The 17,269-nt window shown below is 42.5% G+C and overlaps 1 protein-coding gene across 1 annotated transcript in view; it reads right to left on the minus strand.

Annotated features, from left to right (window-relative positions):
• The window catches only part of Dchs2 (dachsous cadherin-related 2), a 222,381-nt gene that overhangs the window by 106,616 nt on the left and 98,496 nt on the right, over window positions 1–17,269 (minus strand). The window contains exon 2 of the mRNA XM_052180297.1: window positions 1,535–1,726. Coding sequence (XP_052036257.1) covers window positions 1,535–1,726 — 192 coding nt within the window. The remainder of the gene's footprint in view (window positions 1–1,534; window positions 1,727–17,269) is intronic.

Below are 17,269 nucleotides of genomic sequence, written 5' to 3' on the forward strand. Positions count from 1 at the left end.
CACTATGTGCGATAGATCCATAAGAATGAGGAGACTGCAGTCACATGCAACAGTAGAAAAGATGGTCCTAAGCAATGTTCAGCAAATAACATGGAAACACCTGTCTGCTTCTATTCAGTGGAAGCTAAAATGCCAGTGCACTGTTAGAATTCAGTAGTGTTAATCTTAGGGTGGGGATGAGAAGGGCAGGGACTGGAGGTGGAAGGAAGAGTCGTGAGAGAGATCATTAGATCGTCTGCTTCCTGGAAAGTGCCTACTTTTCAAATAACCTCTGAGCCACACATTTGTGATTTGTGTATTTTTCTAGATGTGTGTTTAGTTGGCACCTTAGGAAGTTTTATTTTTCTTTTGTTTTTTTTGTTTGCTTTTTGCATAGGAAAAAACATCAAAGCTCAGTCAACGTGAACTTCAAAAATGATCATTTGGGTTGGAGAGATGTCTCAGCTGTTAGGAGTACTGGCTGTCCTTCAAAGACCAGCATTTGTGCCCCAGCATCCGCATGGCAGCTCACAACCATCTGTAACTACATACAGTTTTAGGGGGACCCAATGCTCTATGCCCTCTTCTGGCCTCTGCGGGCATAAGACATGCACAAGGAACACAGACATACATGCAGGCAGAACAACCACACACATAAATAAAATTTTAAAAAGTTTAAAAAATTATAAGGTTGGCAGTGTCTTGAATCTGCCAAACATATAAGATCAAAACGTTTATATTCAAAACAGGAAATAAAAAACATTAGTCACCTTTGGAATTAGAGCATCAAATGGTCAATTCTAAAAACTGAAGAGAGAGAGGGAGGGAGAAAGAGAGAGAGAGAGAGAGGGAAAGAAGAAGGGAGGGAGGGAGAGAGAGATTGTCTTCCCCTTTGCGTTTGAATTATTTTTCAGGGTAATAAATGGTTGACGTAATAACATTAGTGCTGAAGTGGCTCATATAGTAAATGCAAAAGGAATAATAGACTTAGGGAAAAGCCATTCTGCTGACACGATAGGAAATACACGGCACTAAAACCTGAAACCACTCACAGGCTCCTGTGCTGAATGCCAATGTATAGGGAATAGTGAAGATAAAAGAGCAAATTAAAACAATCCAAAGAATGCAATCAACCACATTCGGCATGTGGAAAATATACGGAACAAGTGACCTGATGTTTAAAATGCCATAGGAAGGGTAAGGCCAAGGTGGGAACTTGGGGGTTATATAAATCAAATTAATGTGTGGTTTCCCTTGAATGTGAATCCAAGCATACCAATTATTAAAAGACATAATTAGATCATCCAGAACCTTTAGCACCTTTAATGTGGATATTAGACACCATCAAAGATTGGCCCAACATATATGGTAGCTATACTTTATTTAAAGTCATTGTCCATTGGAAATACTTATTGATGATAAGATGGCACTTGGTATTAGAGGGGAGAGGTGGTGAGGTGACACGTGGTAAGCTAACGCCAGCAGGCATGGTCACGCTTCCACTGCTCACTGAGGCTCTTCTGAGGTGTCTGGTGATTTGTGCTGAAAGACTTACCCCATCCTTAGCTTTTACCAGCAGATCAAAGGTGTCCGGATCCCTTTCCCTGTCTATGTCTTGGGACACACAGATGCGGCCATCCTGCGGGTCGATCTGGAATGCTGGAGGTGCTTCATAGCTTTGGAATCCATCATAGAGAGAGTACTCGACTAAGCCGTAGAGCCCTGCATCTGCATCCCAGGCTTTTACCTGTAAGACGGGAGAGAGGTTAGGGAAACTGTGCACATGGTGCCAGTACATTAGCTATGCATGAATCGTGATGCTTTGCACAGCGGAGCGGATCCCAAGGTTGCTCAGAAAGCAGAGCTGGGGATTAGTTCTCTCCTGTCCTGCTTCCCTGCCTGACAAGTCTGGGCCTTTCCTCTTCCATTGGAGAACTTTCCTTTTCAGCTTCTTGGCCCACTCTAATTAAAAGGTCAAGGTCTCGGGTCCAGCCCCACACACTCTTACTTCCTTTCACTATATCTGAGTGATTTTGTCTACACGCAAGGATTTATAAACATTCATGTGACTACAAAAACCTACAAGACATCTGCTGTTTCCCTCAGTGTGTCAACCCAGTTTGGAAGCAGCAACATGAACACAAACAAAAAAAGCTGGGCAGTAAGGAGTGTAATTTCTAGAAAACCAATGCCAATTTAAAATCCAACTGAGAGTTGGGAGGCCGGGTTTCCAGGGATGTGCCAGTCAGCCCTGCAGAGCTATGCTGCCAGGTACTAGCCCTGCACCTCTGTCTGGGGTGTGCACGGGGATGAAATGCCGGCTACCCTTTGTTCATTAAAGCAGATGCATGGCTACGTGGCTGTGACTGCTCAGGGAAAGTGTGCTTGCTCTTATTCCATACACGATATTTTTGTTGGCAGTCTTGTGGTCAGCCCAACTAGAACTACGAAAACATTTATTTTAACTAACGATATTACACATACCGTAGACCCTCTTCACCCAAGGGGATGAAGGCCAAACTCTACAGCGAATGCCTGAAACCACACGGCCAAATGTTAGGCTCTTCCCTGTATGTGCATGACAGTGATCATGCAGTGCAATAAGGAATCAACAATAATAACCAATAACTAAGTGGAGAAGATGCACTGTGGTCAAGGAGATGATTCATTGCCCTTGGGTAGAAGGAAAACAATCAAGATTCCATTACAAATACTAAGAATAAGAATATTTATTTCTAGAATTTTCCATTAACATTTACAGACCAGCTGACCAGAGGTTAAGTAAAATTACAGAAAAGGAAACCACAGATAAAATGACAGAGGCTTCAGGTAATAAGACACACAACAGATTACGTAAAATGCCAAACTCCTAAACCTGCAGGCTTGTGATTAATTCCTTTGATTTTTTTTAACCCAGTTAATAGCAGCAGTAAGCATCTAAACAGCACTCATCATAAAAGAGGCATTTCTCATCAGTGCAAGTATTCATTTGATCTCTTGATTGCCACAGTTCTCAAATGATACTTCACACACACACACACACACACACACACACACACACAGAGTTCTCCATCAGCCTACCCTTTTCAACAAGCTTGTCTTGAGTGGATAAATTACATGTGACCTTGGGGGTGTTTGAATAGCATACTTCAGTGTTTTTCACAAGAATCCATCCAGAATCCTACTTAAAATTCAGAAATCAGGTTCTATGACAACGGGTACCTGGCCCCCTTGCCAATGAGACCCAAGTACAAGTAACGCATTTCTGTTCTTTCTTCCTTCCTTTCTTCCTCTGTCCTCCCTCCCTTCATCCTTCCCTCCCTTCCTGCTTTTCTCCCCCCTCTTCCTTTCTATCTCCTCCCTCTTCCTTCCTTCTTTCTCTTCCTTTCTTTCTCTCCTTCTCTTCCTTCCTTCCTTCCTTTCTCTGCATCCTTTACATCTATCTTCACATCATTTGACTCTCACTTTCTGGCAAAATCATTCATCTTCTGCAACCAGCTAACACATTTATTAGTCATTCTTTTCACTAGCTGGATGGAATCAGGAATCCCACAAAGTCCCCTGCTACAAAGTATTCACATCCAAACCATTCGGTCTGTTCCATGCTGATGGCTTTTAATAACTGAGTAGCCTCTGGTTCCCAAAGACAGCAAATACAGCCTCTAAGGCCATGTGGTCTTCTCGGTAATTTTGGCTGCGTTAGAAGACAAATGCAACAAACGGAATTCTAAAATCCATTCTCAGCCGTTAATAGCATGTATGACCAAGTATTTTGGCTCATATGAAAACATGCTCCCTGTTCCCACTTTATGGCTTTTTCTCATGGGGACTTCTGGCAGAGAAAAATTTAAGGGATCCAAAGCCAGAAAGAGCACTGGACTGTTGTGTTAATGGTTCAGAATTGGAGCTCAGAACCATAAAATGAGACAGTGCACATCTCTGCTCTCTTCTACCCACCCCCCATAGAAATACTTACCTGTTGTTCTAGCAACACAACCAACCTCTGGTAATGAATCCTGTTTGCCTAGAATTACGTTCTACTTTTTATGGAGTTTGTGATGCCCAGTACCCATTGACTGGTGGGGGTGGGGAGAGATAATCTGAAAACCAGAAAATGAAAGCTGTTTCCCAGCACCTCAGGAAGAGTCCTTGATGAAGTTAGGAAGTGAGGCAGCATGCCCCTCTGGAGACCACCTCTAGGAAAGTGCTAGTACTAACACAATCTGAAAGACATGGGAGACAGGATCTTTAGGTTCGCCCTGGAGCTGATCCCAGCACAGTCAAGCTCCCCCTCGACCCTCCATGCCAACTCACTCACTCTTTCGCCCTCAGCGTTGATGGGTTTACTTTAAATTCATTCTAACTCATAACTGTCCTCATGGAATTTGATTTTCCACAGATGTAATCGACATTAAGAAACTTAAAAATTATGAGCACTCTTTCCCTGTGGTTAGCTTCCTGGGAGCTAGAGATTCTTATCGGCCTCTTCATATTAATGTCCAATAATGGTTCCTCCCTAAGAACATATCCTCCAAACACCTTGAGAACATGACCCTTGTGGGGTTTGGCCGAAAGGTGCCTTGAAAACAGAAACTTCCCATCAGCCCGAACATTCAGTCCTACACGCTACTGAAGGCCGACATGACTTCCATCAGTCACTTCATCCTTGTCGTACAATCCAGCCAACGTGCTTGCAAAGACCACATGGTTTTAGAGGATGTGTCTGTTGTCTTTGGAAGTCTGAGGCTTTTCGAGATCATTAGCAGCTGTGAGAAATGGGCCCATCTGCATGCTTCATACCAAGATAGCCCCCTTCTGCGTGAGAAGGTCTCCTCCTCAACATCCCTGGTCAGCCTCACAATGAGTCACATTTCTAGCCATTCACATTAGCAAAAGATGGAGAGTGGCATTCTTTTTTGTTGTTGTTGTTTGTTTCGTTTGTTTGCTCTTTCTTTTATTGTGAATAATTATAAGAGCATAAAAAAGTAGACATTCTTGTTGTTATTAATACTCTTTACCCACTCATCCACTCATTTAAATGGGTGACTTTTCTTTTTTTCTTTTCTCTCTCTCTCTCTCTTTTATTTTGTTTTTATTTTTTATTTTTTTAGAAAAAACCCAGAGTCTCTAATAAAGGGATGTGGGTTCAATGAAAACCTTTAGATAACAACTTTAGGTGAGATTAAAACTAAATAATTCACCTTATTTTTCCTTTACAACCTACAAAATTGCTTCCAAGGGAATTTAACAGACTTTTTGGAAAAAAAAAAAATCTGATATTACACATGCATCCACAGGACTTCAAACAGAAAAGGGAATCACAAAACAAATTGTTACATTTGAAGCACTTAGCTATCTACTGCTGCCGCATCTAAGCCAAGACAGTAATCCCCCAGCGGAAGTTGGATCCAACATTGAGGACCACAGTGACGCAAATATGTCACTCTCTGAACACAGTTTTGGCGGGTTCACTAACAGTGAATGCTGTCTTGCCAAGTCTTTAAAAGCAATGTTATCGGTTTCCTCCCTTATGTTCCGAGGCATCCATCAGCCACAGCTAATCATTTCACCTCATTGAAATGCACCCCTTATAGTCTGGCATGCTCTCTCCTCCCTGATGTGCCTTGGTTGCCCTGCCGGTTCTTTTCCAGGCCTTTGGATGCTGAAGCAAACGCTTACATATTGGAACGACTTCTCTTATCAGTCCACATTGACTACTTAGAATGCTGACCCCAGAAAGATACGTTAGTGTCCTCATCCCATAGGACTTTATAAAATTACCTTATAGAATGAAAGAACAGCCACTTTATATGGCAAAATGGGGTTGATTTAAAGATTTTGGGAGGTGAGGTTTACCCTTGTCAGTGAATCTTATATTCAGTGACAAGTGTCTTGTGAGAGGCAGACGCAGACCTCAGACCAAAGAAGGGGTAGTGGCATGATGCCAGAGGCGGGGGCTGAGGTCATGTGGCTACAAGCAGGAGAGCAGCAGCAGCACCAGATAGTGAAGACAAAGAAAGGGCTCTTCCTACGCCCCTCGGAGGAGCAAGGCCCTGTCAGAGCTGGCTGGGGTTTTGTCACCACTAGAAATGTGAGAAAACATTATTTTGTTGTTTCAAGCCATCAAAATGATGCTGATATGTAACAGCAAGTTCCGGAAGTTGACCCACTCCCGGAAGTTGACCCACTCCCGGAAGTTGACCCACTCCCGGGAGCTGACTCACTCCCGAGTGACCTTCCCAGAATCGCTGCTCCCCCAGACACTGCAGTACAGATTCTGATTTGTTTGTCACTAACATTGTCTCTTTCCTGCAAGGATTTAGGGCCAGTGGCATGAGTGACATTTACCTCACTTCTTGCTGCAACTTTGGGCACCACAACATTGGCGCCCTATTCACACAGAGAGGAACCATAAATGCATCTTGTATGAAAGAATCAATCAAATGTGTATAAGATGCAAGCATGGTGTCAGCCAGATGGGTTAGTGGATAAAAGACCGTGCTAACAAGCATGAACAACTGAGTTTGAGCCCCAGAACCCACATGGTTGGAGGAAGGAGAGAACAACCTTGGAATGAGTGTGCGCATGCACGTGTACACACACACACACACACACAGTGTAAAGCAAACAAAAAACTGAAAAGGAACAAGCACAAAGCAAAGTATGGATGAGGAAAGAGTGTGTGTTTCGGTCCAGGCTGAGTTTACTTGGGACATAGCCAGATTTTGTCTCAAACATGAAGTCAATTAATTAAATAAAGTAAGATGCAAATATTCTTAAGAATAATTTTCTTTACTGTTCTATGCTGGAATACATATGAATAAAATATTTCATAACATTTATCAACTCTCAATGAGGGACAATTTTTTAATATTAATTTAATTCTAATTATGTGTATTATGTGTTAATTATGTGTTCTAATTATATGTTTATATCTGTTTAGGTTTGTGCATATGGATGCAATGCTCACAGAGGCCAGAAGAGGGAGGAGAAAAGCCTGGAGCTGGAATCTGAGTTGGTTGTTTAGGGAAGGTTAGCTTCCTGATGTTGATTCTGGGACTTGAACAAGGGTCTTCACGAGTATTAACACGACTCCTAACCATTGAGTCATCTCTCCAGCTTCAAAATTTTCATTTTGAAAACAATATATTAATCAACATAGAGATCTCAGACTAAAAGCCATCACAGTGTTACAATTAAAATCAGAGAGGCAAAAAGACAAAGAAAAATCTCGAGGCATGTGGAAGAGACTGGAAACAGCATATTTTTTACATGACATTTAAAATGTATTGTCAAATATGTTGTTGATGCTAGCTATTAGATTTGGTAAATTGAATAGGCTCCAGTTATAGGCAAGAAATTATTCTGACATTTTATTGCCTAAAATGTACAGCAAAATCAAGGAACTACTAATTCTACTGCTTATTAACTGTCCTGTGTCACACTTCTCAAACAAATGGGTCAGGAGGGTGACTTGTCCTGTGCCTTGCTGCAAAACACTGGAAACAGCATGGTCTATAAAAAGAACTGGCAGGCAGATCAATGAACCCAAAAGCAAGGTCTGTGACAGATCCTGGTAAGACTACATTTTTCTGTACAATTACAAAGGAAACCACCAAGGAATTTGGGGTTATCCACATAATTGCTAGAAAAATTGGCAAAGCACATAGAGGGAAAATAAATCAAGTTTGATATTATCCTCATGCTGAAACAAATTCTATACAGATGTTAAGTGCAAATAATGAGATCATTTAATGTGTAAATATATATTTGGCTGAGCCTTATACTGGAGAGAAATTTGAAGGTAAAGGGGATTTCACAAATAAACAAAACAATAAACAAATATCACAAAGGAAAAAAAGGTCAAAACAATGCTTATGTATATAGTAGCCTAATGTGATAGGCACATAAAAAGTTTAAAGATAAATTATAAATGATATCCGAAACAAACCACACACGCACATTACTAATTACTGTCCTTAGTCTAGAAACAGGTCTTTAAAAAGGAAAATTGTATAGATTTCCCAATATGAAGGAGAGAAAGAGTACACCAAGGACATGAAAACAAGTCACAGAAAAATAAATATCAAAATACAAAATTTCACTAACAATCAAATTAAAATAAAAGGAAACATTTTGTTCTGCAAATTGGCAACCCTTAGAATAATAAGTGGTAGAAAAGTTGTGTCAAATAGCCAGTAATTTCTATAGCCTACAAGGAGAATAACCACTTATCAAAAGCATCCATTTCTGTGATTTCATATACTTCTAGAGGTATATAAAGAGGTATTTGCACCAAAAAGTAAAGCATAGCATTGTTCTAGAATCCAAATGTCTAACAAGAAATTATTAAATTATAATTCATACATAAGACAAAACTTAAAGAAGATATTAAAACTGCATATAAAATATCTGCATTACTGTGTTTTCTTTAAAAATGCCGATTAAATGTAATATTTAAAATATATCACATAAAAATCTATCTTCAATGAAATATTAAAAATTTCAAAACTCAGGACTGTGAGATGACTCAGTCAATAAAGTTCTTGCTGTGCATGAATACCTGAGTTTGCATCCCCAGCACCCACGAAAAACCAGAAGTAGCAGCCCATGCCTTCAATCCCAGCACTGGGGAGCCAGAGACAGTCAGAGGACTTGCTGTCCAGTCAGTCTTGCTAGCGAGTGAGCTTCAGTTTGTGTGAGAGAGGCTGCCTCAAAGAAATACAATGGAAAGCAAGTGACACCACCCCAACCTCTGGCCTGCACATACAGGGGCAAACACACAAATACCCACGTGTGTGTATACACACACAAACACACACACACACACTCACACAAAGACAAACTAAATGTTAGATGATCAATGGAAATGAAACAAATGAATTTTGTTTGGTGTCTAATTCAGGATTTTTCTGACTTTTCAAAACTAAAAGCAATTCCATAGAAGCATAACTGTGGAAGAAGAGGTAGGCATTGAACGTTAAGCCGCAATAAGATGGTCCTTGGTAACTGTCTGCCCTCGGGTTATTTGGTCAAAGTGAGTGGCTCTTCAGCATTTCATCTCTGAAAAGCCACTGAAGGATAGATATGAGAGAAACACAAGGCTGTTAGCACTGGCATCTCTTTCTGACTGCTTTTTAAGGATCAGGAGAATGAACCCAGAGCCTCACAAGTCAGGTTAAGTACTCAACAACCACTGACATTTGTTTCCACTGACACTCTATAGAACAGCATGGCTGGCGTGCCAGCAAGAAAGCACCCCTCACACAGCCATGTTCTAATGGTTCTTTGGTCTTTACCCGCTCCAGGGTGCAGGGGGACTTCCTCCTCCCCTCTAAAGCCTCAGAGAGACACAATGGAGAATTCAGTGTTGGGATTGTAACAGGAAACAAAGTATTGGACAGAAAAAGAATTTTAAAAAGGCAATGAACCCTGCATCCGATAAGAGGGCTAGTATCCAATATATGCAAAGAACTCAAGAAGTTAGGCTCCAGAGAAACAAAAACCCTATTAAAAATGGGGTACAGAGCTAATCAAAGAATTCTCAACTGAGGAATACTGGATGACTGAGAAACTCAAGAAGCTCAAGAAGAGAGAAAAATAAAGTGTGGATACTTTGGTCCTTCTTAGAAGGGGGATCAAAATACCCATGGCTCACAGCCAACCAATGGACTGAGCACAGGGTTCCCAATGGAGGAGTTAGAGAAAGGACCCAAGAAGCTGAAGAGGTTTGCAGCCCCATAGGAGGAACAATAATATGTACCAACCAGTACCCCCAGAGCTCCCAGGGACTAAACCACCAACCAAAGAGTGCACATGGAGGGAACCATGGCTCCAGACATATGGGTAGCAGAAGATGGCCTGGTTGGACATCAATGAGAGGTGAGGCCCTTGAACCCATGAAGGCTCATTGCCCCCAGATAGGGGAATTCCAGGTCATGGAGGCAGGAGTGGGTGGGTTAGTGAGCAGGGGGAAGAGGGAAAGGGTTTTCAGAGGGGAAACAAGGAAAGGGGATAACATTTTAAATGAAAATAAAGCAAATATCTAATAAAAATTTTTTAAAAGGCAATGAACACATTTCTCCAAGGAGTGGCCAGGTTTATTTTTATATGCCTACATACAAGCCAAAGGACAGGCCAGAGAGGCCATCCAGCAAGGCACCTCCCTGATGTCTCAGTACCTTCCTGATACCAGATGGGTTAGACAGAACAGACCTCCAAAGGGGGTGGTGACCCTTCATGCCCCCAGAAAAGACAAGCACCAGATACTGCTCTCTCTGCGTTCACCTATGCGTCTAGTGACAATGTCAGAGGCAAAGGGAATGGGCCACCACATGGCGCTATATGACCTGCTGAAGGCCAAAGCTCCTTCCCGTGTGCAGGAGCCCTAGCTCAGGACAGAAGGCCATGTGTACGTAATGCAAACTTTACTATTTTCACAAAAAAAAATTAAAAATGTGAATAACATGCCAAACGCTAGCAGGTGTTCTCTCTTGGGGCAGGAGCATGGGAAATGTTCATTTCTTAAAAGATATGTTTTTGTACAGTTTTATGGAGATCTTTTCCATTTATAGACCCAAATTAGCTCCTCTGCTGTGGGAGGCTTGAGAGCCATCCTCTCCACGAAGGAGAGCCTGACACACCTGTAAGGTCCACGGAGAAGAGCTGGATTTCCCCCAAAGGATTCATGTTTATGTTTCTCTTTGGCGGATGCAGATCATAAATTTGAATCATATCACCTTGGCTTTCGGGACTGCTACTCCTACTTGTGTTTTGATAAGCAAGGAGACACCTCAGGTTTGAGCACAGAGGTCCTCACCCCGGAAGGATATAGTCCAAGAAAGAAGCACAGATAGGGCAGGGTAAACTCTTGGCTTGGGAAGTCGCAATGCCAAAGAGCAGGCCTAGGGAGGCAAAGTGAGTGACTGGGCGATAAAACTCTGAGGTGACAGTGGTGACCTAGCCTTCTGGAGCACAGCTAACAGCTCCAGGTTTCACAGCTGTTTGGAAATCTGAGATCACATGAGCAGTTCCACTTTCTTGGAGGACAAAGCTGTCCCAGATGGGAAGGGGCAGGGCAGTACGGGCTGCAGAGCCTTGCTCTCTCCCCTCACTTCTGCAGACCTGCGTATTTGTTAGTATTTGTTATAAACACACCATTTAGGTTATTTCTATTGCATTTCTGCTTATACAGAGGTATAGGGAAATAGTCTCAGTGTCAAAGAAAGCCAACTGATGCCTCTCGTGACTAGCAGGGCTCTTCCCAACGACAGGGCATGTGTCGGCCTTAACACGTGCACTTTGCTTTCTAGCCTGCTTCCAGGAGCTATGTTCTCCCCGATTCCACCTCACTGCTATTATCCACAATCCTTCCCCGTTTCTTTCCTTTTCTTTCTTTCCTTCCTTCCACCTTTCTTTCCTCCCTCCTTTCTATACTTCCTTCCTTTCCTTTTCTTTCTTTCTTTTCCCCTTCTTTGTTTCTTGTCTGTTTGTTTATTTTGTTGTGTTTTTTGATGTAACCTCACTATGTAGCTCTGCCTGTCCTGGAACTCACTGTGTAGACCAAGCTGTCTTCAAACTATCCACATGCCTCTGCCTCCCAAGCTCTGATTTCTTTGTTCCTTTAATTTTATTATATCTTACTGAATGTTGTATAGTTTTCCTAATGGCCTCATATGATTTTGAGAATGATCAAAATAAAAACACATTATATTAGCAAATTTAAAATAGAAGTAGGTATCATATTCTGCCTCAGTTACTACTGCTCTATTGCTGTGAGGAGACATGACCAAGATAACGTACAGAAGAAAATATTTAATTGGAGGTGTGCCTGCAGTTTCAGAGGGTGAGTCCATGGTCATTGCAGTGGGAAGCACAGCAGCAGGAAGGCATGGCTGGGGTGGTTGCTAAGAGCTCACTTCTGATTCAAAGGTTGCAGGCAGAGAGACAGTGATTGGCCCTGCTGTGAGCTTTTAAAATTTCAAAAGCCCACGCCCAGACACACCTCCTCCAAGAAGACCACATCTCTTCCAAAAAAGTCACATCTAATCTTGCCCAAACAGTTCCACAAATTGAAACACATGACTCTATGGGAGCTATTCTCATTCAGACGAGCACACACTCATAAAAGCATTATGATGACTTGCTAGCTGAGGAGTGGACATCTAGGGGACATGCAGGTGTAGGAGATCCCCTGGGTTACTCTAGATGGTTTCCTAAGAAAAACTATGTGCAAAGTCCATTTCCTGTGACTTAGGCCCTCTACATACTACCTGAAACCCCACGTATATGGGTGTCTAGCTCATTTCATATTTTCAGTCAACAGAAAGGCATGGAACTTTTGGTTGATGGGAAAGGGGGTTTCATATCTGTCTTAGTCAGGGTTTCTATTCCTGTACAAATATCATAACCACGAAGCAAGTTGGGGAGGAAAGGGTTTATTGAGCTTATACTTTCACACTGCTATTCATCACTAAAGGAAGTCAGGACTGGAACTCAAGTAGGTCAGAAAGCAGGAGCTGATGTAGAGGCCATGGAGGGATGTTCCTTACTGGCTTGCTTTCCCTGGTTTGCTCAGCCTGCTCTCTTATAGAACCTAAGAATACTAGCCCAGGTGGTACCACCCACAATGGGCCCTCCTCCCTTGATCACTAATTGAGAAAATGCCCCACAGCTGGATCTCATGGAGGCACTTCCCCAACTGAAGCTCCTTTCTCTGTGATAACTTCAGCCTGTGTCAAGTTGACACACAAAGCCAGCCAGAACAATATCCTAGTACATACTTAGATGAGACAAAGAGTATGATTAAATAGTCTCCTCATATGACTGTTTTAGATGAGTTATTTCTTAGTGACAAACTCATATACCAATGCCATCAGTGATGCTCAAATGCTGGTTGTGTCTAAAATACATTTTAAGCCAAAACTCCTGCCATGGAGTGTTAGTCAACTTTCTATTGCTGCTATAAAACAACCAGCATAACGACTTAGAAGGAAATACTTATTTTGTCTTACGGTGTCTGAGGTGTCAGGCCTTCATCTCCTGGCCCCATCACTTTGGGTCCCCAACATGGCTGACTGTAGTAGGACAGAGGCTGTGGAGTGGAGCTAAACTGACACAGGTAGAAGGATTAGGAAAGCACCCAGAGGATGTTGCCATTTGGATGAGGGTTAAAAGGTAGGAACTCCGTAGCAATGAGAAGGAAGAAAGACCACTGTGTGGGCAGCTAGCTGCCACAGTCACTCTCCTCAAGGAGATAGAAATGTCTGTGTTTTAAGTGAGACTACGTGTACTTGGGACACTACTAATGACATTTTACATTATTCAGATTGCATTGCACATGCTTGTCATGATATGCTTGTAATTATTCATTTAAACACAGAAGTTCATAACTCTTGCTGGGTTGTATCTCCCTTGAGAATCTGGCTCTTTTTGGCATCCTGTATACCACAAGAAGACATATGCTTCTAGTACATCTATGCACGGAGCTTTCGTGCGCTGGCCGGACTTAAGTCTCTGGACCATCTGAACACCATCTAAGACACTCTTAGAGAGGCCTCCACTTATCTTCATGTCACCTGACTGCCCGGCCACCACATCTGTTACTTCACCCACTGTGGTGGCAAGGACAGCCCAGTGGAGTTATCTTAACTATTACACGGAGATACAGGAGTGGTTTTCTTGGAGAATAGTCAAATGTCCTAAGCAAAAAAAAGACAGAAAAGGGGGACAAGTGGGAGAGTAAACTAAAAGACCAGGAGCTGGCTTGTGGTCCTGGGGCTGCTCCCTGAAGACCAGAGGGAGCTCAGAGGCAGGAAGTGCTGTGGATTGACCAGGCTTCCTGTGTGAGGAGTGTGTGGAACACACTTTTTGTGTGTTTCCCTGTGTTTTCAAGAGGAAAGTTTCTATGAGCATCATCTTATAGGCTCACAAGTTGGGTGGAGTGCACAGTTGTCCTTTTGGGGGTTCTATAGAATCCTGGTGTAGGGAGAAGAAATCAAGCACAGTTAGCTGAGGCCTGTCTAGGATTTCCTTTTCAGATCCCCTCCACTTTAAATCCTTGAGTTCCTTCTCAAATACGAATGCTGTGTCTGTCTTTGTCTATGCTTTTCTCCACGTGTCAAAGGCAATGGCTGTGATAAAATATAAAGACAATAAATGTGGAAGAAGGGGAGGGTAAGTGGGATGGGGTAGAAGAAAGGCAAGGAGGAGCTGGGGAAAGAAAGAAGAGTGAAGAGAGAGGAACGGAGGGAGAGAGCCCTTCTTGCTGTCTGACAAGTGGTCCATTTCTGCTCCAGTGAAAGAATCCCGTATGGACCTTCTAGAGGTATTAGGATCCCACTGGGCCACCGCTCCAAAGCGTAGCCTACGATCTGTTACTATGATCATGGTGGATCTATGACTCCTATTAGTGCTGGCCACCCCTCAGCTGGCTGTGACATCAGGAGGGAAGAGTCATTTGCAGGCCACTGCTTACACTCCTCTGGACTCAAGGTGTCCCCAGCCCCTTTATAGTCTGTCTCATCCCAGTCCTTTGAATGCCAGTGTCCCATCTAAATGCAAAGCCCACCATTAGTGCCTGCTCCAGGCTTTGCCTCAAGCGTGTAATTTCCTCCCTGCTCTACTTCTGGCTTGTTAACTCCTACCCATAATCCACTTCTGTGAATAAGAAGACTTATGCCTCTGAGCTTTCCCTGGACCTCAGCTGGAAGAATCTTCCCATCCTCTGCATTTTCAGACCACTCTCCTATATTATCCTAATGCTGTCCCTCTTGGATTTAATTTATGTATGTGTCCAGAACCTTGCTGCTCAGTGAATCGACAGCCTGGGTGCTGAGGGACACCCAGCACACACAGCTCTGTGCATCCACGAGGATCGGAGGAGACAGAGAAGGGTCTAAGGGGAGAGAGGGGCTCACACTAAGTACAGAGTACATGAAGTCGGACACTGGAGAGTCCATATAAGTTGGCTCAGGGAGACAACATAAACTGTTACATGAGTGAATATTTATTAGGCAAAAATTTTTCCATATTTCTCAAATCCTACTTAATCCACACATACCATTTGGACTAGGGCTTAATGACTGGTTATTTTTTTCTCTAGTTCTGTTCTTGACTTCTTTCGTAAACTGAGCCAAAAGTTTGAAATAAAGTTATTGGAGGTCTGCGACACAAATTCTACAGCCAAGAAGAGACCCCACCGATATGATTTGTGTTTTCTAAAACTGACCCAATTTAGGAAATGGGCTTAGTTTAAATAAAATATTGCATCATTAAAATATAAAATGCTTATTCTTCTTATGCATCTTACAGAATTTTATTTTCCTCCCACAAGCTTATGACAGTCCTTCAGTTTCAAGATGGCCTCTTCTAGGCAATGCTCCTCCTTCATGGCCTCCTCTGCTCTCTAAGCCTGGTCATGCCTAACTGTAAGATTTTTTCCCATTCTACAGTTAACTTTCCCAAAGTTGGATTTCACTTTGTATTAGTAGTTTTGCTTTTAAAATATTTCCCTAAACCCATGTTTCCCAGTTACCAAGCTGAAACATGGCCTCTTGCAGCAATTTTTCTCAATCTGAGGGAATGACAGACAGGCGGTAGCTTTTTCTTTTCTGTAGTTCTGTAGTTGTCCCCAACCCCTAGAAATGAACAGCAAAAACTTGGCAGATCAGGAGGCTGGCTCATATTTGTATTGGGCACAATAAAACTGTATGGAAAGAAGTAGCAAGTGAGAAGAGAAATTAAAGAATAAAAAAGGAGGCCAGACAGTGGCTCACACCTTTAATCCCAGCACTGGGGGGCGGGGGGAGGCAGGGGAACCTCTCTGTGAGTTCCAGGCCAGCCCGGCCTACAGAGCTAGTTCCAGAACAGTCAAAGCTACATAAAGAAAAAAATCTGTCTTAAAAAACAAAAAAAGGAAGGGTGGGATAGGAAAGGAGGTGCTGTGAATGGCTCAGGGCTGTGCTGAAGAGAAGAGGGGGGCTACTGGAGCTGAAACACCTCAATTTTCTTTGAGAAGAAATCTCATCCGAAACAGGATTATCTAATGCCCTTTCTTTAAAGAATCTAAAGTATGTCCGCCTGAGGCCATAGAATATGATCAGTGATATCTGATTAGATCTTAATTTTATTTGAATTAAACAATCAACATATGCAAATTGTTCTATGCCCTAAAAGAATAGGAGTGTCAGACAGAAGTTTGAATCTGAAGTAAGCCATTTATGAACTGTGTCAAATGAAGGTAATTGGAGGCTGATTGCCCATTCTCGGGGTTCCTGTGAAGATTTAAAGGAAAGAGTGTACAGAAGTAGTCAATGCCTGGTCTATAATAAATATGTAATAAGCTTAGTTATTATTACAATTCTTAGTTCCTTCCCACCATACTTCATCCATCAAACGGTAGTCCTTCTATTGTCAGACTATGTGGTTCCAGAACATTCCTCCACAGATCAATAAATCACTGTTGGAGACAAAACAAGGAATATCCCAAACAATGTGATGACAAATGCAGAATGACTTCAAAACTTTGCAGATGATTTGTAGAAAACAATGGCTACAGGCTTTTCATTTTACAATACTGTTCCCTTGACAATGGTACATTTAGTCATTCTCCTTCCCCTGAGAGCCAGAAGGATCCTTCCTCAACCCTGATTATCATCCCATCATAACATCATACAGAAGGATCCTGCCTTCGCTCTGAATGCTGCCCTATCAGACTGTCTTACAGAAGAATCTTTCTCTAGCACAACCACTACATCACAATGTCATACTAATTTGCTGTGTAAAGAAGTGCAATCCCCCATTCCTACTCAAATCTAAGGTGGAAGCCCATCATGAATGCCCCAAACTCATGAACTCATTACATTCTCTGCAACTCAAAGACCTTCAACAGAGATCTCCCCATCCCAGATCACACCCTAGCAAAAGGTTTAGAGGGACAGGCTCTCCTTTTACATCACAAAATTCATAAGCAAGACTGTACTTTCCACTGGAATCTGCTTCCTGCTAAATGGGCAGGGAATGGGAAACACATGTGTGGACATGAGTCCTCGGCGTAGCGGCCTTTTGGGAGGACTAAAAGGAGAAACAGGGCTGGAAATAGACTGCCATGCCTGAGAGCAACCTCCGCGCTCCACTCTGGATGGCTTTTAACTGTGGTATCTTTCCCAGAACAGTTGAGCACCGTTCAGCCTTTGACCTACCCACCCTCCCCCTTTGATTTTAATCATTCTTCTAAATCACATGGCATGTGAGATTCTGACATTGGAATCTGCAAAAAAAATTTTTTTAA

This window comes from Apodemus sylvaticus, chromosome 4 (assembly GCF_947179515.1).
Source record: "Apodemus sylvaticus chromosome 4, mApoSyl1.1, whole genome shotgun sequence".
Taxonomy (NCBI): domain Eukaryota; kingdom Metazoa; phylum Chordata; class Mammalia; order Rodentia; family Muridae; genus Apodemus; species Apodemus sylvaticus.